The 25,231-nt window shown below is 56.6% G+C and overlaps 1 protein-coding gene across 2 annotated transcripts in view; it reads right to left on the reverse strand.

Moving 5' to 3' along the window:
- Positions 1-14,232, reverse strand: part of DNMT3B (DNA methyltransferase 3 beta) — a 28,251-nt gene extending 14,019 nt beyond the window's left edge. For both annotated transcript variants that reach the window (XM_029049396.2, XM_029049394.2), the window contains exons 1-10: positions 14,082-14,232; positions 12,526-12,626; positions 11,451-11,537; positions 6,918-7,088; positions 6,549-6,707; positions 4,474-4,581; positions 4,155-4,296; positions 3,337-3,462; positions 1,899-1,943; positions 581-660 (exon numbers count right to left, since the gene is read on the reverse strand). In XM_029049396.2, coding sequence (XP_028905229.1) covers positions 581-660; positions 1,899-1,943; positions 3,337-3,462; positions 4,155-4,296; positions 4,474-4,581; positions 6,549-6,707; positions 6,918-7,088; positions 11,451-11,537; positions 12,526-12,626; positions 14,082-14,232 — 1,170 coding nt within the window. The remainder of the gene's footprint in view (positions 1-580; positions 661-1,898; positions 1,944-3,336; positions 3,463-4,154; positions 4,297-4,473; positions 4,582-6,548; positions 6,708-6,917; positions 7,089-11,450; positions 11,538-12,525; positions 12,627-14,081) is intronic.
- Between the last annotated feature and the right edge of the window lie 10,999 nt (positions 14,233-25,231).

Consider the following 25,231-nt stretch of genomic DNA (forward strand, 5'->3'; position numbering starts at 1 on the left):
TACCACGGCTGCCACTATATCAGGAGGTCCTTGTCAACCCTTCTCCATTTTGCCTTTTCCTAAGCGCTCACCACAGCGTGCACTGCTCGATAAATACCATGTCTACTACTTAGACCTCTAGAGGGGATCTCTTCTTTATTCTGAACTTCCCAGGGAGCCAGTGCCAGGCAGTTTACCAGGCGCCGGGGTAGACACAAGGTAATCGGTTTATAATAATGGCATTCCTTAAGCGCTTACTACGTATCAAGCACTATCCTAAGCACTAGGTTGATGTAATCCGCATCCCACATGGGGCTCACAGTCTAGACTGTCAGCTCGTTGGGAGCGGGGAACGAGTCGGAGACTCTGCTGTGTTGGACCCTCCCAAGCGCTCTCCAGTACAGTTCTCTCCACACAGGAAGTGCTCAATAAATTTGACTGATTATGTCTATGATTTATTTATACTGATGTCTGCCCCCCCTTCTTGACCGCCAGCTCCCTGTGGGCAATAAAACTCTGGTTTTGGGACTCTCCCAAGTGCTCAAGTCCAGTGCTCCATAAGCGCTCAATAAATAGCGCCGGTGGATGGATTGATTCGTACCTTGCAGGTCTGGCAGAGGCCCCCCTCAAAGAGCGGGTGGAACGTAGCTGAATTCTTCCTACCACATGACAAGCAGCTGTCTGTAAGAGGGGAGCGGGGTGTGAGGGGAACAAACGGCAGCCATTACATCATTTCCCTTTTCCTCTCGTCGCCCCCATCCACTCTGCCTTCAACCCCCGTCTCCCTACTGCCACCCCCCTCGAAAGGTCACCCCCTGAAGATCCCCGGCTTCCTCTCTCTGGACTTTGGCCCAATTCCGTCCCTCTTCCCAAGGGACACTTCCCAAGAGAGAACGCTTCCCAAACCCTCCAGAAGGAACACCTCCACCAAGGGGGCTTCCCTGACTAAGCCCTCATTCCCTCTTCTCCCACTCTCTCCCTTGGCTCCATCCCCTTTAAGCAGTTGATATTCACTCCAGACTCAGAGAGGAACAGAGAGGAAGGTGAGGGGGAGAGAAGAGAGGGACACGAAAGAGAAGGGGAGAGGAAAGAAGAGGGTAGGTGAAAGAGGAGGGGAGAAGAAAGAGGGAGCAGGAGGAAAGGGGGGGAGAGGAAAAGGCGGGGAGAGTGAGAGTAAAGAGGAGGGAGAGGAAAGAGGAGGGAGAGGGAAAAGGGGGATGAGGAAAGGAGGGAGAGAGTAAAGGAAAGGAGGGAGAGAAAAGCAGAGAAGGAAGAAAGGGAGGGAAGGGCATGGGGAGAGGAGATGTGGGGGAGAGGAAAGTCAGGGCGAGGGGGAAGAGAGGAAAGAGGCGGTGATGAAAGAGGAGGAAAAGGAAAGGGAGAGAGGAAAGGCATACAGAGGAAGAGGAAAAGGGGGCAGGAAAAAGTGAAAGAGGAATGGAAGAGAGGAAGGGTAAGAGGGAAAGGAAAAATAGGAAAAGGAAGGGGGAGAAGAAAGGAGGGAAAGGAAAGAGATGGAGAGGAAGGGGGAGCGGGGGGAGAGGGAGAAGAAAGATGGGGGAGAGAGGAAAGGTGAGCGAGCAGGGAGTGGGAGAAGAGGCAGGGAAGAGAACCAGGTGAGGACTTTGGTGGGATGACCACACCAAGCACTCAACCCCGGACCCTTCAGCCCACCTCCCCGAGGACTGTAGAGAGGGGTTCCCATCTTAGCCCCCTCAAAAGGGGGGCGGCTCAAGACCCAGTTAGATGCCCAGGCGACGTCCCGGGGGGCCAATTCCCTCCCTTCCGGGGGTTAGGGGAAGACAGACCGGCTGCCTGGCCGAAACCCATGACCACCTGGCTGACATGCTGGATAAACGTCTTTTTTCTGGCTGAGACCCCACCACCGTTGGGGGGCAAGGGGAGGCTTCGACCATTACCTTCGAGGCACTTCTTGTTGTTGGTCACGTCGGACACCATTTGTTCTGTTGGCGGGGACAAAGACGTGGAGAAAATAGCTTCAGGGAGCACCAGCACCGGCTGACTGGCTTGCTCTCTCCTCTTTCTCCCTCTCTGTCTCTACCTTCTTCCTCTTGCTGTCTCTCTAGCCTCCCTCTGTCTCTCTACCCTCTCCCTTTCTGTCTCTCTACCATCTCCCCTCATTGTCTCGATCTCTCTACCCTTTCCTCTTCTTGCTCTCCCCTCTCCTTTTCAGTCTTTTGTCTCTCTGCCCTCTACTTCTGTCTCTCTGTCTCTCACCACCCCCAGTCCCAGAGAACGACTGAACCAAAGCGAACATCTCAGGAAAAGCTTATAAATCAACTGCCTGCTGCGTCATCTTGGGCAAGTCGCTTCACTTCTCCGTGCCTCAGTTCCCTCATCTGGAAAATGTGGATGAGGACTGAGGCGCTCGTGGGACAGGGACTGCGTCCAACCTGATTTGTATGTATCCACTCCAGCCCTTAGAATAATAAGGATGGCATTTGTAAAGCGCTCACTATATGCCAAGCACTGTTCTAAGCGCTGGGGGAGATACAGGGTCATCAAGTTGTCCCACGTGGGGCTCACGGTCTTCATCCCCATTTTACAGATGACGTCAATGAGGCACAGAAAAATGAAGTTGACTGGCCCAAAGTCATAGAGCAGACAAGTGGCGGAGCGGGGATTAGAGCCCACAACCTCTGACTTCCAAGCCCGTGCTCTTTCCACTAAGCCACGCTGCTTCACAGAATAGTGACTGGCACATAGTAAGTGCCCAACAAATATCATTACAAAAAAAAGACAATTTATAAAAAGAAACCCCCCGCTCCAGGTATCTTTTTGAGACGTGTGAGCCTCGAGAGTCTTCCCGTCGGTCCAGACGCATCCCCCTTCTAATTTACTCAGCGGATTCCTTCCCAACCAATCCCCGCGGAGCCGCCATCTTCCCCCTCTCTAACAGCCGACGGAGCCCCCTCGCTAAATGAATTAATGTTAACGGGTGGCCCGAGATGGCCGCGGGGCTGATGAAAATTCACGATCGGGGGAAATAACGGCTTCGAGATTGTCCCGAGACGGGAGGGCGTCCTCCGGGCCTCGGACGGACCGGCCCCGGAAGATGCCTTGAACGAGGGCTTTGGGGGGCAGCGGGTGGGAAATCACGGAAGAGGCAGGAAGGGGAAGCTCGCTCCATCTTCTCCGTGCGATTTGTGGGTCTGTGGGGAGTATTGGGGAGTGTGTGTTTATTGGGGTTTGTAGGAGAGAGAAGAGCTTGGACAGAGTCACTTCGCCTCAGAGAAATGACCTCTTCTTCCCTCTCCTCGGCCACCCCTTCCTCCCCCAGGCACCCCGACTCTCGTCTTCCGCCCGACACCCGCCCCCTCCTTCCTCCGCGGGCACCTCGGCTACGATCCTCCTCGGCTCGCTCCTTGCCGTTGTTGCACAGGTTGGTCTTGAGCCTCTTGCTGGGTGGGCAGGACTCCACGACGGCCGAGTCGGCCGGGCGGGGCTTGGGCGCTCCGTTCTCTGCAAGGACAGTGGTCCGTCTATCCGAGGCCGGACACCCCGGAGCCAGGCACGCGCCAGGCGGGCGCTCGCTACACGGCACCGATCCATCAGAACTCGTGTCCGGAGCGGACGGTTTTGGGGCAGGGAAACGAGTCCGCCAGGGGTTGGACTGGACTCTCCCAAGCGCTTAATACAGTGCTGTGGACCCCATAGTAATTGACTGATTGACTGGAAGCTCCTAGAGGGCGGGGGAGTCTTAGCTTGGAGTCTCCCAAGCGCTCAGGACAGCGCTCTGCACAAAGTAGGTGCTCTCTGCCCGCGAGAAGCTGACGGTCTGGCGCGGGAGAGACATTAATAGAAATAAATGAGGGATGTGGACACGAGCAAAGCGTGCGGGCCGGGCTGGAGTAGGACAGTAGCGAGGTGAGGTAGGAGGGGGTGAGGGGATTGAAGGCTATTACACCGACGGTGACGAGTTTCTCTCTGATGCAGAGGTGGGTGGGCAACCAGTGGAGGGTCTTGAGTAGGAAAACGGGCAGGAGGTTTCAGACTGTCACAGGAGGCTGGGGAAGGCCAGAGAAACTGAGGCACTGCAGCCGTGCAGACCCCACACCTGACCTCTGACCTCCTGGTCCCATCCCCGACGGCAGCGCGTCGCCGTCCCCCCGGGCCCGACGGAGACCGAGACGGCGGCGGAAGGCAGCCCCCACCTGAGGTCTTGGGGGGCCTCAGCCCCTCGAATCCCATGGGCTGGAAGCCCCCGTGAGCCCAATCCACCATCGGCTTCAGCCGGTTTTCCAGGGAATCCCCGGCGCTGGCAGGAAAGGTTTTCCCCGCACGATTCCTCGCCACCTGTCGGGGAGATGCCGGTGGGGAGGGGGGGAGAGACAGGAGTCACGGGGAGTCCGCCGCCGCCGCTTTAATGTCCCACCCCGACCTGGGATGTTGGCGCTCCTGCCCCGGAGGGTGCCGGGACTTCCGCCCCCGAGGGTCCTGGGTCCCGTGAGGGCCGCAGCCTTTCCTCCTCACCTCCAGGGCATAGAACATGGCCTTGCGGTAGGACACGAGCTTGTTGAACGTGGCCGCGTTGAAGTGCTGACTGAAGGCCGTGAGTCCCACCAGCTTGTCCGCCGAAACCTGGAGAGGCCGTGACAGAATTCGATCACATACACAGCACCTTCTGTGTGCGCAGCACTGTGCTAAGCGCCTGGGAGAGGACAACGGAACAGCAAACAGACACAGATTCCCTGCCCGCAACAACCTGACAGATCCAGCTGGCTCAGACCGGGAGACCCGACTGGATGGGTTTGTGCCGACCCCGGCATTCAGTAGAGTGCCTGGCACATGGTAAGCGCTTAACAGATACTACAATTATTTATTATTTTTCTGGGCCTCAGTTTCCTCATCTGTAAAATAGAGATTAACCTGGGAAAAGGGACTGTGTCCAAGCTGATGAGTTTGGATCTACTCCAGGGCTTAGTACAGTGCCCGGCACAGAGTAAAAGCTTAACAGACACCATAATGACAATGATAATACGTATGGGGAATGGGGAATAAGACTGCGAGCCCCATGTGGGACAGGGACTGAGTCCATCTTGCTCAGGTTGTAATCAATCCAGCGCCTAGTACAGTGCCTGGCACATAGTAAGCGCTTAACAGACATCACAGTGATAACAGTGATATACGGGACTGGGATAGGGACCGCGTCCAACCCGATTCGCCTCGAATCCACCTCAGCGTTTAGTACAGTGCTCTGCACACAGTAAGCGCTCAGTAAATACGACTGAATGAATTAGATACCACTGCACACATAAGAGGCATGGCCTAGGGGCTAGAGCCCGGGGCCTGGGAGTCAGAAGGACCTGGGTTCTAACCCCAGTTCTGTCCCTTGGGCAGCTGTGTGAACTTGGGCAAGTCATTTCTTTGGGGGGGGTAATCAGATGCTTGGCCCTAGGGTTCCCCCTATTGGCCAGCAGGGAGAATTACCACGGGGGGGTATTTTTCCATTTCTCAGGGGAAATAACCTTGTCAAACAGGAGGGAGTCGGGAGGACCTGGGTTCTAATCCCCCCTCTGACACTCGTCTGCTCTGTGACCCTGGGTGAGTCACTTCCCTTCCCTTAGAGAAGCAGCGCGGCCTAACGGAAAGAGCTCGGGCCTACGAGTCAAAAGGACCTGGGCTCCGCCACTTATCTGCCGAGTGACCTTGGACGAGTCACTTCACTTCTCTTAAAGAGAGAAGGGAAAGAGTCCAGACCCGGGCGTCAGAAGGACCCGGGTTCTCATCCCGTCTCCACCGCCCGTCTGCTGGGTGACCTCGGCCGAGTCACTTCGCTTCTCTGGGCCTCAGTTTCCTCATCTGCAAAATAGGGATTCGATCCCTGCTCTCCCTCCTAGTTAGCCCGAGAGACCCCTGTGGGACTTGCTTATCTTTTATCCTCCCCAACGCTTAGTTCAGTGCTTGGCACATAGTGGGTGCTTATGCAAAACCACAGTTATAATTATTATGACTAAATGGTCCTTGGAGGTCCTCCAGAAAGACGAGATATTTCATGGAAAATTAGACCTTGAGGGCAGGGAAGATGTCTCCTCACTCAATCGGACTCTCCAAGGTGCTCGGCCCAATGCTCTGCACACAGTAGGTTGTGAGCTACCTTGCGGGAAGGGATCGTGTCGGTGACGGGATTAGAACCCAATACAGTGCGCGCTGTCGGGGCTCAGACAAGGTTATTGATCGATTGGAGGAGACCCAGCTTAGGCAAAGCGGGGCGGCTTAGTGGATAGATCATGGGCCTGGGAGTCAGGACCTGGGTTCTAATTCCCGGCTCCCCCACATGCCGAATGTGTCGCCCTGGGCAAGTCACATCACTTCTCTGGGCCTCAGTTCGCTCATCTGTAAATGGGGATGAAGACTGCGAGCCCCACGTGGGACAGGGACTGGGTCCAACCTGATCAACTTGTATCTCTCCCAGTGGTTAGAACAGTGCTTGGCACAGAGTAAGCGTTTAACAAGCACCATCATTATTTAGCACTGGGGAAAGCACAGATTGGGGACGGTATTGGGAGAGAAGAGAAGAGGCGGAACTTGCGAGCCGCGGTACTCACCTCGGAGAATTTTCCATCCCCGAACCACTGGACCCACCGCATCCCGGAGATGGCCTGTCGTTTGGATGTCAACTTCCAGGACACGATGATGGCCGGCCACCAGGAAAACCCCTTGATCTTCCCCCAGACGAGCTCGCCGATTCCAAATTCCTTTCCATCCTGGAGAGGGGGAAGAGATGAGACTTTTTACAGAGCGGGAAACTGAGGCACAGAGTAGACAAGGGACTCTATCCACCGGGCCCACAGTCTCGCCACCAACCCTGAGACAGAGAGGATTCTAAGAGCCCAGAGGAGGGAGGAGAGGAGATGCAGACACCCTTAACCCCTCGCCCCCAACCCCGGGAAGACCCCTCCCTCGCCCCGCCGGACCTGGTATTCCCCCGGATCAGCCGGCTCCCGGCTCTCGGGCTCCTGAGACTTTCCGTCCGGGCTGTGGATCGAGGTCACCTTCGGATCTTCCTCCTCCTCCGTGAGGTCGATGAGGGGGCAGCCGCTCCCGGCCGGAACCTGGCCCGCCCCCGCCGCCCGCCTCCTCGTCACCTGGATGGGGACACACAGCCGGGAATGCCGGAGGGACGGGGAAAACCGGGAAACGGGACAGTATCCACCCCCGCCCTCCCTCCGAGCCCCTTCCCAGAGTCCTCAGAGGGCGGAGGCGACCAAGTCGGCCGGAGACGCGGCTGAGGCGTGAGGAAGGAGCAGGCCGAGAGCGAGGAGGAGGAGGGAGACGCGGAAAGAAAGCCTGGCGGTCGGCGGGAAGCAGAAGTGCTCGGCGGGGAGGAGAAGCGGGCGACGGACACGATCATCTCACGACGAGGGCCTCGCTGAGGGGAGAGACGACGGAGCGCGATTCCATCCCGTTCCCTGACCCCGACAGTGTCCCGTCTCCCTCCTCGAGATGGAGGAAGAAGAGGGGGCTGCCATCTTAGGGTTCGGGGTGTGGGAAAGACAGAGGATTCTGGAGTCCGCGGGACAGAGCCCTGGAGAGGAACCCGAGAGCAGGCGACCCTCAATCTCTCGTCTTCGCCTCCACGGTGGGGAAGCGGGGAAAGGAGACCGGATTAGGCGTACGGAGGCATACTGGGGGGCGGGAGGGTCCAGAACAGGGGCCCCGAAGAGCCAGCGGAGGGAAAACCAGGAGAACCAGAGGAGGAGGAAAACCAGAGAAGTCAGCGCAGCGTCGGATCGTCAGGCCTCCCTGAGGGCGGGGATCGGGGTCTACGAGACTTCGTCGGACTAGCCCTCTGCTCCCGGAGGATGCTCAGAAATTACTCCCGATTGACGGTGGATCGTGAGCGACTCGAGAGCTACTGTACCTTGCCGCCCACGTGCTCGGCAGAGTGCTCTGCACACAGAAGGCGCTGTATAAATTACAATTGATCACAGTTGTCACAGTCAAAGTGGCCCTTCCACCTCGGGGGAGGGGTTGTGGGTTGGGGAGAAGCTGACCATTTTCCCAGTAGGGAGATGTCTGGTCTCCAATAATAAGAATACTGGGGTATTGCTTTAGAGCTTACCCTGTGCCAAGCACTGTATTAAGCGCTGAGGGAGCGATAAGATCATCGGGGTCCCACACGGGGGCTTTCAGGCTAGAGGAGGGAGAATGGGTTTTGAAGCCCCATTTTGCAGATGAGGGCCCAGAAGGAAAGTGACTCTACAAGATCACGCAGGACGTAAGGGGCTGAGCTGGGTCGATGATAATAATAACCGTGGTATTTGTTCAATGCTTACTATGTGCTAAGCACCGTACTAAGCCCTGGGGTGAATATGAGATCATCAGGTCCCACATGGGACTCCCAGTCTAAGAAGGAGGGAGACGGGGATCGGATCCCCATTTTGCAGGTGAGGGGACTGGGGCCCACAGAAGTGACTTGCCCGAGGTCACACGGGCCGACAAGGGGCGGGCCGGGATTAGAACCCCGCGTCCTTCTGATTCCCAGATCTGGGCCCTATCGACTGGGCGGCGTTGCTTCTCTAAAAGAAGTGAAGTGACTGGGCTAAGGTCACACGGCCGACAAGGGCGGACCCGGGTTTGAACCCCGGTCTTCCGATTTTCAGGTCCGGGCTCTTCCCACTAGGCTGTGCTGCTTCTCTACCAGAAGTGAAGGGACCTGCCCAGTCGCCACAGCGGACCGGGGGCGGATTAGAACCCGGCTCCTTCTGATCCCCAGCTCTGGGCTCTTCCACCAGGCCACGCTGCTCATCCAACCAATCAACGGTATCTACGAAGCGCCGCCGAGGGGCCACCGCGGGCAGGGCTCCGTACCGAGCGCCGGGCGAGGTCCGACGGAGCCGCCGGTGGGCCGACCCCTCCCCGCGGGAGCGTCCAACCGGCGGCAGAGGCCGCCCCGGCCGGAAAGTTCCGGGCCTCGAGCCGGACTGGGGTCCCCGGAGGAAAACAAACCCGGACGGGTGGGGTGTCCTTGGGGGTCTCCGACTGACGGCCCCGCTCTGCGTTTCCTGCAGTTGACTGCGGGCCCGGCCTGAAAAGAACATGCGCGAGGAGGGTCTTTGCCTCAGGCCGCTCTCCCTCCAGCGGACCCTCGGGGTCTCACCTAAAAAATCGAAGAGAGACAGGGCTTGGTGAGCGGGGGAGTGGGTCTGTTCAGGGCTGTACTACGTGCCAGGCGCCGTACTGAGCGCGGGGGTAGATAGGTGGTCGTCGGGTTGTCCCACGAGGGGCTCACGGTCTTCATCGCCATCTGACAGACGAGGGAACGGAGGCCCAGAGTTGTGAAGTGACCCAGCCATGGTCACACAGCTCGTTGGGGGCAGGGAACGTGTCCGTTAAGTACGGTTAACTATAATAATTATGGCACCTGTTAAGCGCTTATTATGTCAAGCACCATTCTAAGCGCTGGGGTAGACAAGTTAATCGGGTTGGACACGGTTCCTGTCCCACAGGGGCTCACAGTCTCCATCCCCATTTCGCAGATGAGGGAACTGAGCCCCAGAAGTGAAGTGACCCGCCCGAGATCACACAGCAGACATGTGCGGACTCCCCTGAGCGCTCAGTACAGTGCTCTGCACACCGTAGGCACGACTGACCGAATGACATGGGGCTCACAGCTTTGATCCCCACTTTACAGCTGAGGGAACCGAGGCCCAGAGAAGGAAAGCGTCTTGCCCAAGGTCACCCCAGCTGACGTGCGACAGAGCCGGGACGAGAACCCAGGTCCTCTGAGAGTCCCAGGCCACCCTGAATAATAATAATAATAATGATAATCTTCTTAAGCACTTACTATTTGCCACAAGCACTGGAAGAGTTACAGGTTTGGACACAGTCCCTGTCCCACACGGGGCTCCCAATCTATTCAGGGGGGAGAACAGGGACTGAATCCCTATTTTACAGACGAGGAAACTGAGGCACGGAGAGGGGAAGAGACTGGCCCGAGGCCACCTCGTCGACGAGTGGAGGAGCCGGTATGAGAGGCCGGGTCCTCCGACTCCCAGGCCAGGCCTCTCTCCCTAGGCCGCGCCGCTTCTCCGTGGCGATTCCGTGGGACGGCGGGTGGCTTGTGTCCGGGTCTCCCGGCGCCGGGAAGCCGGGCCTCAGACGACAGAGCGAGCGGATGCGGGAGGGTGGGAGACCCCGGTCCGCCCGAGGCCTTGGGCAGTGCCCGCCCCATCCCGGACCACCCCCGACTTTCCAGAAGACTCCCTCCCTCTGCCAAATGGATCTCCTCCTTCCCTGCTCCCCCCTTATACCCGGCAGACTTTTGCTCTCCCCATCTTCAAAGCTCTAGTAATAATAATTTTGGTATTTGTTAAGCACTTACTCTGTACCAAGCACCGTTCTAAGCGAAGTCTTAATCCCCATTTTAACAGGTGAGGTCAATGAGGCACAGAGAAGTTAAGTGACTTGCCCAAAGTCACACAGCTGATAAGTGGCAGAGCCGGGGAAAACCCACCTCTTCCAGGAGGGCTTCCCAGATTCATTTGTCTCCCCCACCCTGTCCCTCCATCTACTGCCACTTCAGCCCTCCTGAAATCCCACCTCTTCCAGGAGGCCTTCCCGGATTCATCTCTCTTCTCCCTCCCTCTTCCATTTTACTGTCGTCAGCCCTCCTGAACTTCTACCTCTTCCAGGAGGCCTTCCCTGATTCATCTCTCCTCTCCCTCCAGCCCCTCTGTCTACCGCCATCTTTTTCCCTAAATGGCCAACTTGTTAAGTGTTGACTACATGCCGGGCGCTGTACTAAGCGCTGGGGCAGATACAACTTTGTCGGGTAGGACACGGTCCCCGTCCCATGTGGGGCTCGCAGTCTACATCCCCATTTTACAGGTGAGAGAACCGAGGCACAGAAATGAAGTGACTGGCCCAAGGTCACACAGCAAACAGGATGAGAACCCAGGCCCGGGCTCTTTCCGCTAGGCCATGCTTTAGTAGTACATGCTAATTATATAATAACGTATGATATATGATAATATATGATGTGGTGGTGATAATAACGTAATGATAAATCCGCCAGTACGTTATTAACATTATATTATTAATAAGCACTTTAAAAGATACTATTATTATGCTATTAAGTGCTTATTATGTGCCAAGCCCTAGGGCAGGAGAATGATAATCAGATCGGATACATTCCCTGTCCTCCCTGGGGCTCCCAACCTCAGGAAGAAGGGAGAACAAGGATTGAATCCCCATTTTACAGATGAGGCAACTGAGGCCAGAGAAGTGAAGGGACTCGACCAAGGTGACATAGCAGATAAGGGGGCGGAGCCGGGATTGGACCCCAGTCCCTCTGCCCACCAGGCCTGGCTGCTTTTTCTTCGGCTCCTGAAGCAAAACGGTGCCCTGAGGCAAGGCCTCCATCTTGTCGGGTCACTGGGGGCACCGGGCCGGTGGGGGACAAAGGAGAGCGCGGGGCGGGGTGGGGGTTGGGGGGCGGCACTTACGGCTGGGTTTTCAGACCGCAGTTTGGCCTCCCTGAACAGTTTGGGCATCACGTCCAGCTCCGACGTCTCCCTGTCCTCCGCCAGGTCCTGTGGGGAAGGGGGCGGGAATCCGTCGAGAATTAGGGCGGTTATTTGTGAAACGCTGACACACACCACGCTGTGCGCTCCGGGAGGAGTCGGGGGACACGAGGTCAGCAGGTCAGACACGGTCCCTACCCACAAGGGGCTCCCGGGCTAAGGAGGACACCCATTTTACAGACGAGGAAACTGAGGCCCAGAAAGATTAAGTGACTGGTCCAGGGTCACAAAGCCCGGCTGGTTCCTCCCCACATCCTAGTGAAATGGGGATAATCACAACCCCTCATCTCTGCACGGCCTTTAGACAGCTCCGGTCCTTAGGGTGGGGAAGGCGATGGGAGGGAGGGGAGAGACACAGAGATAGGGAGAGATAGGGAAAGAAAGGGAGATTGGCAGAGATGGGAGAGGAGAGAGAGGGAGGGAAAGGGAGGGAAGACTGAGGGGGGGGGAGAGAGAAAAGGAGGTAGCAAGAGAGGGAGAGGAGGGAGGGATTAATGGGGCAGAGAGGGAGACAGGAAGGGAGGGAGAGATGAAGAAGGGAGAGAAGGAGAGAAGAGAGGAGAGACAAGGGAATGGGGAGGGAAGAAAGGAGGGAAAGAGGGAGAGAAGAAGGAAAAGAGGGAGGAGGGAGAGAGAAGTACGGAGGGAGAGAGGAGAGAGGGACAGGGGGAAGGGATTCGAGAGGAGGGAAGGAGAAATGGGGGAGAGGGAAACGAAGGGAAGAAGAGATGGAGGGAGAGAAGGGGGGGAGAGAGGGAGAGAGAAGGTGAGGGGGGAGAGAGGGACAGAGGGGAAGGAGAAAGAGGGAAGGAAGGGAGAGAGAGAAGTAGGGAGGGAGGGAAAAGGGAGGGAGAGAGGAGAGTGAGGGACAGGGAGGGAAGGAGAGAGGAAGGGAGAGAAGGAGGAGAGAAGGGGAGGGAGGGAAAGAAGGAGAGAGGGAAAGGGAAAGGAGGAGAGGGAGGGAAAGGGAGGAAGGAGGCAGGTAACAGGTACGCACCCCGTCCGAGTAGCCAAGAGTCCAGGAAGAGTCTCTGTGGGCCTGTCCCCTCCTCAGCCTTCTGCTCCCGCCGCTGGAGCCGTCTTCGAGGTGAGAGGGCCCTGTGGGAAGAAGCCCCCTCCCCAAGGTCAGGCCGGGCTCCTGACCCAACCATCGCACCCCACATTCTGGCCCACATCGCCAGCCCAGGGACCACCCCCTACACCCTCCACTCACCAACTCTGTTAGACTGGACTCTCTCTACACCGCTCAGTACAGTGCTCCGCACGCGGGAAGCCCTCAGTAAATCATCATCATTATGATTCTCTTCGAGCACTGTTCTAAGCGCCGGGGTGGATCCAAGTCAATCGGGGCCCCCGGCCCACTTGGGGCTCGCAGTCTTAACCTCCATTTTACAGGTCACTGAGGCCCCAGGGAAGTGACTTGCCCAAGGTCCCACAGCAGGCACGTGGCGGAGCCGGGATTGGAACCCAGGTCCCGACAACCAGGCCCGGGCTCTATCCGCTAGGCCGCACTGCTTCTCAATCCAGTGGGGTTCAAGCCCCCTCTCCAGCGGCCTTCGGCCTCGATTTCCCCAATCAGGTACTGTACCAGAAGGCAATGCTGCAGTACCCCAGAACCACACAGACTCAGCTCCTCATGGGCAGGGATGGGGCCCGTCGGCTCCGCTGTCCTGGACTCTCCCAAGCGCTCTGCACACAGTCAGCGCTCGATAAACACCTCTGGTCGATTGATCGACTATCATCGGCTCCTTGAGGGCGGGGAACGTGTCTACCGACTCCGTGCGTGTCTGTAATTTATTTCTCTTCAGGTCCGTCTCCCCCTCTTTAGAGAAGGCCCGCCACCTCCTCCTCCAAGAGGCCTTCCCTGACTAGGCACTCCCTTCTGCATCGCCCTGACCTGCTCCCTTGATTCATCCCTCACCCCGCAACACTTACGTCCAGATCCGTCGTTTATCGATCTACATCAAGATCCCCGCCTCGACGGGATTTATCGAGCGCTTACTGTGTGCAGAGCCCTGTACCGAGCATTTGGGAAGTCTAATAGAATTAGTAGACATGATCTAGCATCAATCAGTGGCATTCCTTGAGTGCTTACTGTGCCCAGCGCTTACTGCGCGCCGAGCCCTGTACTAATCTTTTGGGAAGTCTAATGGAATTAGTAGACACGATCGGAGCATCAGTGGCGTTCATCGAGTGCTCACTCTGTGCCGAGCGCTGAACTGAGCGCTTGGGAGAGGACAATACGATTCGCAGCAGGTGAAATAGCCACCGATGGAGCGATCGATTGAAGAGGGAGTTTTTCAACTTCCAGAGACCCCCACCACGGACAGAGACAGTTATCCTCGTCTCACCCCCACGGTTTTCCCCCCAGCCAGGGCCTGGCAACCCCCTCCCCAGAAATCCTAAAATTAGCACCTCAGCCCCCTTGATCCAAGAAGACTCACGCCTCCCTCCCCGCCTCGCCCCTCCATCCTCCGGGGCCCCGCAGGCCAAGGGGTCCGGAGGCGAATTCTGAGCGAACCTCCCCCACAGCTCGGGCCCAAGTGGACCCACCTTTGACGTCGGGGCCCCCGATGGCTTCCAGGATGGGGGGCGAGGGCGCGTCTTGGAAGTCGGAGTGGGGGTCTCGGCGGTCGCCCCCGTTGACGAACCCCAGGTCCGTCGCCCCGTTGCGGTCCCGTCTGTCTCGTTTCCCTCCCTTCATGGCGGCCTTGGGGAAAGAGAAGGGGGGCAGGTGAGAAAGTTGGGGGGCACCAGGTCGGGGTGGGGGGATGGGGAATCTCCCAGAGGCCCCAGCTCTCCTCCTCCCAGAATCCCTTGCCGGGTCGCCGTCAGGGTCCGGAAGAGCCCCCGTCGAGCCTCGGGACGGGTGGCTTCGTCCCCAGAAGCCCCCCGGCTTCGCCCGACCGACAGACGCGGGGACCCCCGGAGGTCCGGGGGTGGGAGCGGTGACGCCCCCCCCCCAACCCCTGCCTCCGGCGCCCCCAGAAGCGCAGCCTCGGGGCGCCCCATTCATAGACCTCCACTTCAAACAATGAGACGCTGAAGCTTATGGCCCGGGTCCCGGGGTCGGCGGCCTCCGGTCTCCCCCAGTGCGGGGCGGACCCCGCCTCCCCCCATCCCCGGCCCTCTCGGAGCCCCCTCCCCCCGGCCCGGAGGGGGGATCTTATTTCCCGACCCTTTGTTTCTCTCTCTTTCTTTCTTTCTCTTTCTTTCTCTCTCTCTTCCCCCGGCCCCCCCAACCTCCAGGACAGAAACCGCTTCTCCCGTCTCCATGGGAGCAGAAGCCCCTCCCCGGCCCATCTTCCGGCTCCCGTTGGACGACGTTCCCGTCCGTCATCCGCTCCTTCCCCACCTACCCCCCTCTTCCTCGCCTGCTCCCTCCAGCTGGGGCCAGTTGCATGAAGGGAAAAGTCGGGGGGGCTTTAAGGACCACCCCCCCAAACCCCATCCCGTCCTTCGGACCCCCGCCACGGTGACCTGACAGGAGTCCCAGAGAGATGGGGGGGGGGCCGGGGTCCGCCTCTCTGGGACCCCCCCACCCACGCACACACCCCTCAAGTCCGGCCCCCCAACTCCCGGAGAAGGTGGGTTGGGGGAGACGGAGAAGGCCGTGGTCTCCCTCAATAAATCAGCTGAGGGCTGTGAGGGAAAGGAGGCTGGGAGGAAGGAGGCTGAGGAAGAGGATGAGGTGGCTGGGAGGGAAAGGAGGCTGAGGAGGAGGATGAGAGGGAGGAGGAGGAGAGGAAAGAGGATGAGAGGAAGGAGGAAGAGAGGGAGGAGGATGAGAGGGAGGAAGATGAGGAAAAGGAGGCTGAGGAGGAGGGAGAATGAGGGGGAGAAGGCTGAGGAAGAGGAGGAAGGGACTGTGAAAGGAGGCTGAGGAGGAGGATGAGAGGGAGGAGGCTGAGGAGGAGCCTGAGAGGAAGGAGGATAATAATAATAATGTTGGTATTTGCTAAGCGCTTACTATGTGCCAAGCACTGTTCTAAGTGCTGAGGGGGACACAAGGTGATCAGGTAGCCCCATGGGGGGCTCAGTCTTCATCCCCATTTTACAAATGAGGTCACTGGGGCCCAGAGAAGTGAACTGACTGGCCCAAAGTCACCCAGCTGACAAGTGGCAGAGCCGGGATTAGAACTCCCGACCTGACTCACAAGCCCGGGCTCTTTCCACTGAGCCACGCTGCTCCCTTTAGGATGAGAGGGAGGAGGAGGTGGATGTGAGGGAAAGGAGGCCGAGGAAGAGGATGAGAGGGAAGAGGCTGAGGAAGAGGAGAAGGGGGAGGCTGAGGGGAAGGGGCTGTGAAGGAAAGAGGCTGAGGAGAAGGGAGGAAGGAGGGGAGGTGGCCAAGGAGGATGAAAGGGAGGAGGCTGAGAAGGATGAGAGGGAAGAGGCTGGAGAGAAGGATGAGAGGGAGAAGGCCTAGGAGAGGGGAGGAAGAGGAGGAGATGGAGGCTGAGGGGAGGAGGAGGCCAAGGAGGATGAGAGGCAGGAGGCTGAGGAGGAGGAAGAGGAGGGGAGGCTGAGAAGGAGGAGACTGTGGGGAGAAGGGGACAGACAGAGAGGGAGGCTCAGGTTCTGGGCACGGCTCTTCCTGAGGTTTCTCAGGCCTGACAGGAAGTGGCGGCCCGGGCCTTTTCCGATGCTCCGGCCTGGGGGAAGGGCTCCCAGCCTCCGGGGAGGAAGGGAGGCTGGAAACAAACGGAGGCTGAACTGGTTTCCTGGAGGGCCGTTTTTTGTTCCGGCAGGCGGCAAGGGGTTGGGAGGAGGCAAAATCTCCCCGCTGGAAAGGGGGATAGATCCAAGTCCAAGGGCGATGCAGAAAGGAGAGGGAGTCGAGGGGAAAGAGGGCTTGGAGAAGACTGCCTGGAGGAGGTGTGGCTTGAGGGGGGCTTTGAAGGTGGGAGAGTGAGTCAGGGACCAGGTCTGTCGGATGCGGAGGGGGAGGGAGTTCCAGGAAGGATTCGAGCGAGAGGGCGGCGGTGAGAGAGACGAGATAATACCAATAACAGTATGGGTTAAGTGCTGACTATGTGGCAAGCACTGTTCTAAACGCTGGGGTAGATCCAAGCTAATCGGGTTGATTCATTCAATAGTATTTATTGAGCGCTTACTATGTGCAGAGCACTGTTCACAGTCCCCATCCCACATGGGACTCACACTCTTCTACCGATTTTACACGAGGGAACTGAGGTCCAGAAGTGAAGTGACTGGCCCGAGGTCACTCAGCAGACGCGGGGCAGAGCAGGGATGAAAACCCAGGTCCTCCGGACACCCAGGCGCGGGCTCTACCCACTAAGAGGACGGGGGGGGCAGGTTGGCATCGGAGGAGGGGAGTGTGTGGGCTGGGCTAGAGAAGCAGGAAGGTCAGAGAAGACCACCGATTTAATTCTGCCCTCTCTTCCCCTCTTCCAAGCCCTACTGAGAGCTCACCTCCTCCAGGAGGCCTTCCCAGACTGAGCCCTCCCTTTCCCTCCGCTCCGCCTCCCCATTCCCCCTCCTCTCTCTGCTCTACCCTTTCCCCTCCCCAAAGCACTCGTGCCTATTTGTATATATTATTTATTACTTTATTTATTTTGTTAATGATGTGCATATATCTACGATTCCATTTATCTCGGTGATATCGACGCCAGACTCCTTGTTTTGTTTTGCCGTCTGTCTCCCCCGTTTAGACTGTGAGCCCGTCGATTGGGCGGGAATGGTCTGTCTGTTGCCGAATTGTACATCCCAAGTGCTTAGTACAGTGCTCCGCACATAGTAAGCGCTCATTAAATACGATCGAATAAATCAATGAATGAAATGACGGGGAAAACTTGAGGATTCGGGAACCAGGGGCCGGCAGGAAGGAGGGTAGAGTCTCTAGAATGTCTGCTCGTTGTGGGCAGGGAATGTGTCTGCTTATTGTTCTATTCTCCCTTCCCAACAGCTTAGCTTAGTGCTCTGCATGCAGTAAGCACTCCATGAATATGACTGAATGAATTATTGATAATAATAATGATGATATTTAAATGCTTACTATGTCCCAAGAACTGTACTAAAGTGCTGGAGTGGCTCCAAGCAACTCAGGTAGGGCACACTGCCACGTGGGGCTCACAGTCTCAATCCCCACTTTACAGAAGAGGGAACTGAGGCCCAGAGAAGTGAAGTGACTGGCCCATGGTCACAAAGCAGACAAGTGGCGGATTCAGGATTAGAACCCATGACCTCCTGACTCCCCGACTCCTGCTCTATCCACTATGCCACGCTGCTTCTCTACAGTGCCCTGCATACAGTAAGTGCTCAATAAATACAATTTAGTGAATGAATGAATGCATGAATAGGTGTCCAAAAAGCCTATTATACCAGACAGGGTGCCTCTATTTACATAATTAGAGGTCACCATTATGGTGGGGGGACCCACCCATGACCAGGGACCAACCCTGGCACCCCCTCTCCCGGTTTGGGGAGAATAATGGGGTTTGGGAGAATAATGGATTATTATTCACCCAAGCCCTGCCAGCACCTTATAGATGTTAATTATCGTCATTAAGCCGCACAAAGCCTTAATGACGATAATTCCTCGTCATTAAGATGGGGAAGGAAATCATTCAGATGCAGAAGCTAGGCCTGAAAAGTTGAGGTGAAGGATAAGTCCAGGGGAGGATTGGGGGCCGGTGGGAGAGGGCATTCTTAAAAAAACCACAAAAAACTCTGCACTTGATAGGAGGGAGGAAAAAAAAAGATTTACAGCCCAGAACTTCCTCCTGCTACTTACTTTCCCTTTCGCCCCCTGGGTGGGAGACGGATAGAAAACTGAATTCTTGGAGCCCAAGAAGTCAGTTTGGGGAAGAGGAAGGAAAGGAGTCCGTGACTGGCCATGGTGAGCGCTTCAGAAATACCGCTGATGGATCGAAATAGAAAGAGACTCAAATAAAATCCCCCAAGGCCTGTGACCTAGGGAATGGGTCCGTTCTACTGTTGGACTGTCCTCTCCCGAGCGCGTAGTTCAGCGCTCCGCACACAGTAAGCGCTCAATAAATACGATCGGATGAATAAGGGGCGGTAGGAGGGGGCGAGGGGATGGACCGCTTTAAAGCCAAGGGTGAGGCGTCTTAGTTCAGGCGGACGGGCAACCAGTGGAGTTTTCCGAAGAGCGGGAGGCCATGTCCCGAACGTTTCTGTAGAAAAATGATCCGGGCGGCAGAGTGAAGTACGGACAGGAGTGGGGGAGAGACAGGAGGCAGGGAGGTCAGCGCGGAGGCTGATGCTGGGAGAGAAGAAGTGCTTGGATTAACGTGGGCGCATGTTTGGATGGAGGGGAAAGGACGGATTTTAGCGATGTGGTGAAGGTGGGACCGACAGGATTTAGTGACGGATCGACTACGGCGGTGGAATGAGAGCGAGGAATCGAGGAGAAGGCCGAGGTCCCGGCCTCGTGAGACGGGAAGGACGGCGGTGCCGTCTACGGTGACGGGAAAATCAGGGGGAGGACGGGGTTTGGGCGGGAAGACGGGGAGCTCTGTTTTGAACGCGTTAAGTTGGAGGCGACGGGAGGACCTCCGAGCAGAGACGTCCGGAAGGCGGGAGGAGGCGCGAGACGGCAGAGAGGGGCTGAGGATGGAGATTTGGGAATCGTCCGCGGAGAGGTGATCGTTGAAGCCGTGGGAGCGGATGGGTTCTCCAAGGGACGGGGTGGAGATGGAGAAGAGGGAGACCCAGGACGGAACTTTGAGGGACCCCCGAGTTCGGGAAGTGACGTGGCTTGCCCAAGGTCACCCAGGAGATAGGCGGAGGCGGCGGGATGGGAACCCAGGTCCTCTGCCTGCCAGGCCCGGGCTCTACCCACTAGGCCACGCAGGGCTCTGCCCATTGCTAGTTAAACCCCCTCCCCCCTCCCCCCAGGGGCCTTTATGGCTATTGTTCTTCAAGATCCTTTTTCAGTCCTCAGAATCGTCGTCCTGGCAACTGGACCGCCCCCCAACCACACAAATACACACATACACACAAGTCAGTCAGTCAGTCCTATTTACTGAGCGCTCACCGTGTGCAGAGCACTGTACTAAGCGCTTGGGAGAATCCGTTAGAACAACGCCCCCCGGAAATAAATGAACACACCCTGCACCCCCCATCTACTCATCTCCCCTCCACCATAGTGGAAAAAGCCCCGGCTTGGGAGTCGGAGGGCGTGGGTTCTAATCCCCGCTCCGCCACTTGTCTGCTGTGTGACCCTGGGCAAGTCACTTCACTGGGCCTCGGCGACCTCATCTGGAAAATGGGGATCGAGACTGTGAGCCCCAAGTGGGACAACCTGATGACCACCTATCTATCCCAGTCCTTGGCACATAATAAGCACTAACAAATGCCATCAGGATTATTATATGTACACACCTCTATAATCTCCCACCACCACACACACATACACATCTATACCCACTTAACACAGATACAGACCCACCCATAAATTGGTGGTATTTATTGAGCGCTTCCTTTGTGTGGAGAACTGTACTGAACGGTCAGTAGAGTCTAAGACTCCATGACTGCCCACAGAGAGCTTGGTCTCGAGGGAGGGAAGGGTGGGCCCCCACACACACAGGCCTACACAGATGTATATACAGAGATATACATACATGTACAGGTCTACACACATGCCCAGATTCAGCTACACTCACACACGAACACCCGGACATACACACGCACCCCAAAAAAAATCCATCTCCACAGTCACACACACACAACACGCATCCACATCAGGCATACAAACACGTGCATGCACACACATACATATACACACAAGCACACGGGCATGCATATTATAATAATAATGCTGGTATTTATAAAGCACTTACTATGTGCAAAGCACTCTCTTAAGCGCTGGGGAGGATACAAGATGATCAGGTTGTCCCACGTGGGGCTCACGGTCTTAATGCCCATTTTACAGATGAGGTCACTGAGGCACAGATGTGAAGTGGCCTGCCCGAAGTCACGGGGCTGACAAGCGGCGGAGCCGGGATTTGAACCCATGACCTCTGACTCCCCAGCCTGGGCTCTTTCCACTGAGCCACGCTGCTTCATAATAATAATTACGGTTTGTGTTAAGCGCTTACTACGTACCAGGCCCTGTTTTAAGCGCCGGGGTGGATACAGGCAACTCGGGTTGGACCCAGTCCCTGTTCCACGTGGGGCTCACGGTCTCCATCCCCATTTTACAAATGAGGGAACTGAGGCCCAGAGAAGGGAAGTGACCGGCCCAAGGTCACCCAGCAGACAAGTGGCGGAGCCGGGATGAGAACCCAGCTCCTTCTGACTCTCAGGCCGGGGCTCTACCCAGGACGCCAGGTTGCTTCTTTACACACATAGGCGTATGCAAACATACCCACGTAAGCGTATGCCAACGTACTTGCATGCGTCCACGTTAAGAGAAGCAGCGTGGCTCAGTGGAAAGAGCACGGGCTTTGGAGTCAGAGGTCACGGGTTCGAATTCCGGCTTGCCCCTTGTCAGCTGTGTGACTGTGGGCGAGTCACTTCACTTCTCTGTGCCTCAGTTACCTCACCTGTCAAATGGGGATTAAGACTGTGAGCGCCACGTGGGACAACCTGATTCCCCTGTGTCTACCCCAGCGCTTAGAACAGTGCTCGGCACATAGTAAGCGTTTAACAAAGACCAACATTATTATTATTACTACATGCTAAGGCATAAAAGCACAACTTATGTAGACGTAGACACATATGCTCTGCGTGTGTAGATATATACACATTTACATAGACACTGTGTGAAATAGTTACCAAACTACACCCAGACCAAGCCCCCCTTTTCCTCAGCTCCCCGATTCCCTCCCTTTGCTCTACCCCTCTCCCTGCCCCACAACTCTTCTGTATATTCGGACAGATCTCTAATTCTATTTATTTACGTTAATGCCTGTTTCGCCTGTTCCGCTGCGTATATATCTCTAATTCTATTTATCGATGCCCGTTGACTTGTTTGGATGCCCGTCTCCCCCGCCTCTAGAGCGTGAGCCCGCTGCGGGCAGGGATTGCCTCTCTTCGCTGCTGAACTGTAGTTTCCCAGCGCCCCGTCCAGTGCTCCGCACCCGGGAGGCGCTCAATAAATACGACCGCATGAATGAAAACAAGGCTCACAGACACGACAGGAGCTCTCCCATCTCTCCTTCCCCCAGCTGCAGGACACACACGCACGCTCCCCTCCGGCAGTGAAACAAAAGATTTTTTTTTTGTCCTCGTTGGTGTTTCCTCTGAGCGCGATAATAAAGGGGGTGGGCTTCCTCCATCTTCAGACGGGCCCCCCGACCCCCACCCCAACTCGCTCTCTCCGTTCAATTAAGCTCTTTAGGGGGCAAGGAACGGATGGGACGGTCACAAACGCTTAGTGTAGTGCTCCGCAAAGTGCTCAGCACTTTTTCTGCAGAAATGTTCGAGGCACGTTTCCCCGCTCCTCAAGACCCTCCGGGGGTTGCCCGTCCACCTCAGAAACTGGTCACCGGTGGCTTTAAAGCCCTCTGACCTCACCTCGCCGGTCGTCTAGTCCAGCCCGGCCGCCCACTCGGCCCCTCTCGTGCCAACCTTCTCCCTGGGCCTCCACCTCGTCTCTCTCGCCGCCGACCTCTCGCCCGCGTCCGGCCTCCGGCCCTGAAGGCCCTCCCGCCTCAAACCCCGCAGACCATCCCTCTCCCCCCTCTTCGAAGCCTTATCGAAGGCCCGTCTCCTCCTCCAAGAAGCCTTCCCTGACTGCACCCTCCTCTCCTCTTTCTGCATCGCCCCGACTGGCTCCCTTTCCTCCTCCCCCAGCCCCACGCCCCTCATGTCCACCTCCCTCATTTATTTCTTTCTCTTCACGTCCGTCTCCCCGTCTAGACCGTCGGCTCCTTGTGGGTCTGTTGTATTGCTGTAACGTCCGCTCCCAAACGCTTAGTCCAGTGCTCCGCACACAGTAAGCGCTCAATAAATGACCGAATGACTGAGCAGATACCATCGATTGAATGATTCTGCCTGCTCTGAAGAGAAATCTTCCCTCCCCAAGCTACTCCATATCCAACCTGGGGGGCAATTTCAGTCATTCAGTGGTATTTATGGAGCGCCTACTGTGTGCAGAGCACTGGACTAAGCGCTCGGAATGGACAACTGGGCAACCATCCCCGCTCAACGACGGGCTCGCCGTCTAAACGGGGGAGACGGACAGCAAAGCAAAACAAGTAATCGGGCATCAATACCATCAAGATAAATAGAATCACAGATAGATACACATCGTTAATAAAATACACAGAGCGATAAATAATATTTACAAATATCCCCAAGTGCTGCGGGGAGGGGAAGGGGGAAGAGCAGAGGGAGGGAGTAGAGGAACGGGGAGGGAAAGGGAGGGCTCAGTCTGGGAAGGCCTCCTGGAGGAGGTGGGAATCGATGCTATTTACTGGCACCTACAAAGCGGTTGGGAGAGTCCAATACAGCAGAGTTAGAAGCTCTATTCCCTGCCCCAGAGCACCTTGATCCAGAGTCCCAAAGAGTGAGTAACTGTGTGTTAAGCGCTTACTATGTGCCAGGCGCTGTAATAATGATGGCGTTTGTTAGGCGCTTAGTATGTGCCAAGCACTCTTCTAAGCGCTGGGGTAGCTACAAGCTCATCAGATTGTCCCACGCGGGGCTCCCGGTCTTCATCCCCATTTGGCAGACGAGGGAACCGAGGCCCAGAGAAGTGAAGCGACTGGCCCAAGGTCCCCCGGCTGACAAGAGGCGGAGCCGGGATTAGAACCCACGACGTCCGACTTCCCGGGTTCTCGCCACTGAGTTTCTTCCGACTAAGCATTCGGGGAGACCCAGGACGATTGGGTTGGTTTGTTGCTGAACTGTACCTTCCGCCGCTTAGCCCAGTGCTCTGCGCACAGTGAGCGCTCAATAAATACGACAATGAATGGACAGTCCCGTGTCCCACGTGGGGCTGCCGTCTGAGCGTGATCGGGGAAGGCCTCCCGGAGGAGGTGGGCCTTGAGGAAGGCTTTGACGGTGCCCGTCCCCCTCCTTCTCCCCGTTTCGGGAGAAGAATTGGGCGAGTCAGGACAGGTCTCCCGCTGCCGTGTGGGGAAGCAGGTGGGTCAGGATCAATGGGATTTTTCCAGACAGCTGGAGGGAAGAGGCCTCCCTCGGAAAATCCTTATCCCGTAGTTCCCCTCTCCCGGAATCCCTTTCTTTGGGAGAGAAGCTGTTGTGGTTGGGGGTTGAGAAGGTCTGTCCCGAACAGTGATTACAACAACGATCTATAATTACGGTATTAAAATAAATGGTGGGATTTGGTAAGCGCTTACTATGTGCAAAGCACTGTTCTAAGCGCTGGGGGGATCCTAGGTGATCAGGTTGTCCCCCGTGGGGCTCAGGTTTAATCCCCATTTGACAGATGAGGGAACTGAGGCACAGAGAAGTGAAGGGACTTGCCCAAAGTCACACAAACGTTAGTTAAGCCCTTACTATGTGTCAGGCACTGGCCTCAGTGACCTCATCTGGAAAATGGGGATTCATTCAATAGTATTTGATGAGCGCTTACTATGTGCAGAGCACTGTAGTAAGCGCTGGGAATGGACAAATCGGCAACAGATAGAGACAGACACTGATGGGCTTACGGTCTAGTCGATGAAGCCCGGGAGCCCCACGTGGGACAACCCGATGACCTTGTATCTCCCCCGGCGCTTAGAACAGTGCTTGGCACATAGTAAGCGCTTACCAAATACCTTCGTCATTATTATTATTGGAACTAAGGGCTGGGGATAGAGCTAAGGCCGGGGAGTCAGAAGGTTATGGGTTCTGATCCAGGTTCTGCCACGTGTCTGCTGTGTGACCTTGAGGAAGTCACCTCACTTCTCTGGCCTCAGTTCCCTCAACTGTAAAATGGAGATTGGGACGGTGAGCCCCGCGTGGGACGGGGACTGGGTCCGGCCCGATTTGTTTGGATCCGCCCTAGCGTTTAGTACGTAGTAAGCACAAATACCATCGTTATTATTATTGTCCAAGGAAATCGGGTCGGACGCAGTCCCCGTCCCACGTGCGGCTCACCGCCTTCACCCCCATTTTACAATTGAGGGAACTGAGGCCCAGAGAAAAAATTAAAATGATTACGGTACTAGTTAAGCATTTACTATGGGCCAAGCACTGTTCTAAGCGCCAGGGAGATACAAGGTCATCGGGTTGTCTCACATGGGGGACATTTATTGAGCGCTTATGATGTGCAGAGCACTGTACTAAGCGCTTGGAACGGACAATTCGGCAGCAGATAGAGACCAGCCCCGCCCGACGACGGGCTCACGGTCTAAACGGGGCTCACAGATTCAGGTTAGTCAGGTTGGACCCAGTTCCCGTGGGGCTCCCAGTCTTCGTCCCCATTTTCCAGCTGAGGGAACCGAGGCCCAGAGAAGTGAAGTGACTGGCCCACGGTCACACAGCAGACTAGTGGCGGGGCCAGGATTAGAACCCATGACCTTCTGACTCCCAGGCTCTAGCCACAAAGCCATGCTACTTCTCCAAGAAGTGACTTGCCCAAGGTCACACAGCAGACCAGGTCCTTCTGAATCCCAGGCCCCGGGTTCTTCCCGCTAGGCCACGCTGCTCCTCTAAGAGAAGTGACTCGGCCAAGGTCACCCAGCAGACGAGCGGCAGAGTCGGGATTAGAACCCAGCTCCTTCTGACTCCAAGGCCCGGGCTCTACCCACTAGACCGCCCTG

Source organism: Ornithorhynchus anatinus, chromosome 21 (genome assembly GCF_004115215.2).
Source record: "Ornithorhynchus anatinus isolate Pmale09 chromosome 21, mOrnAna1.pri.v4, whole genome shotgun sequence".
NCBI classification, from domain to species: domain Eukaryota; kingdom Metazoa; phylum Chordata; class Mammalia; order Monotremata; family Ornithorhynchidae; genus Ornithorhynchus; species Ornithorhynchus anatinus.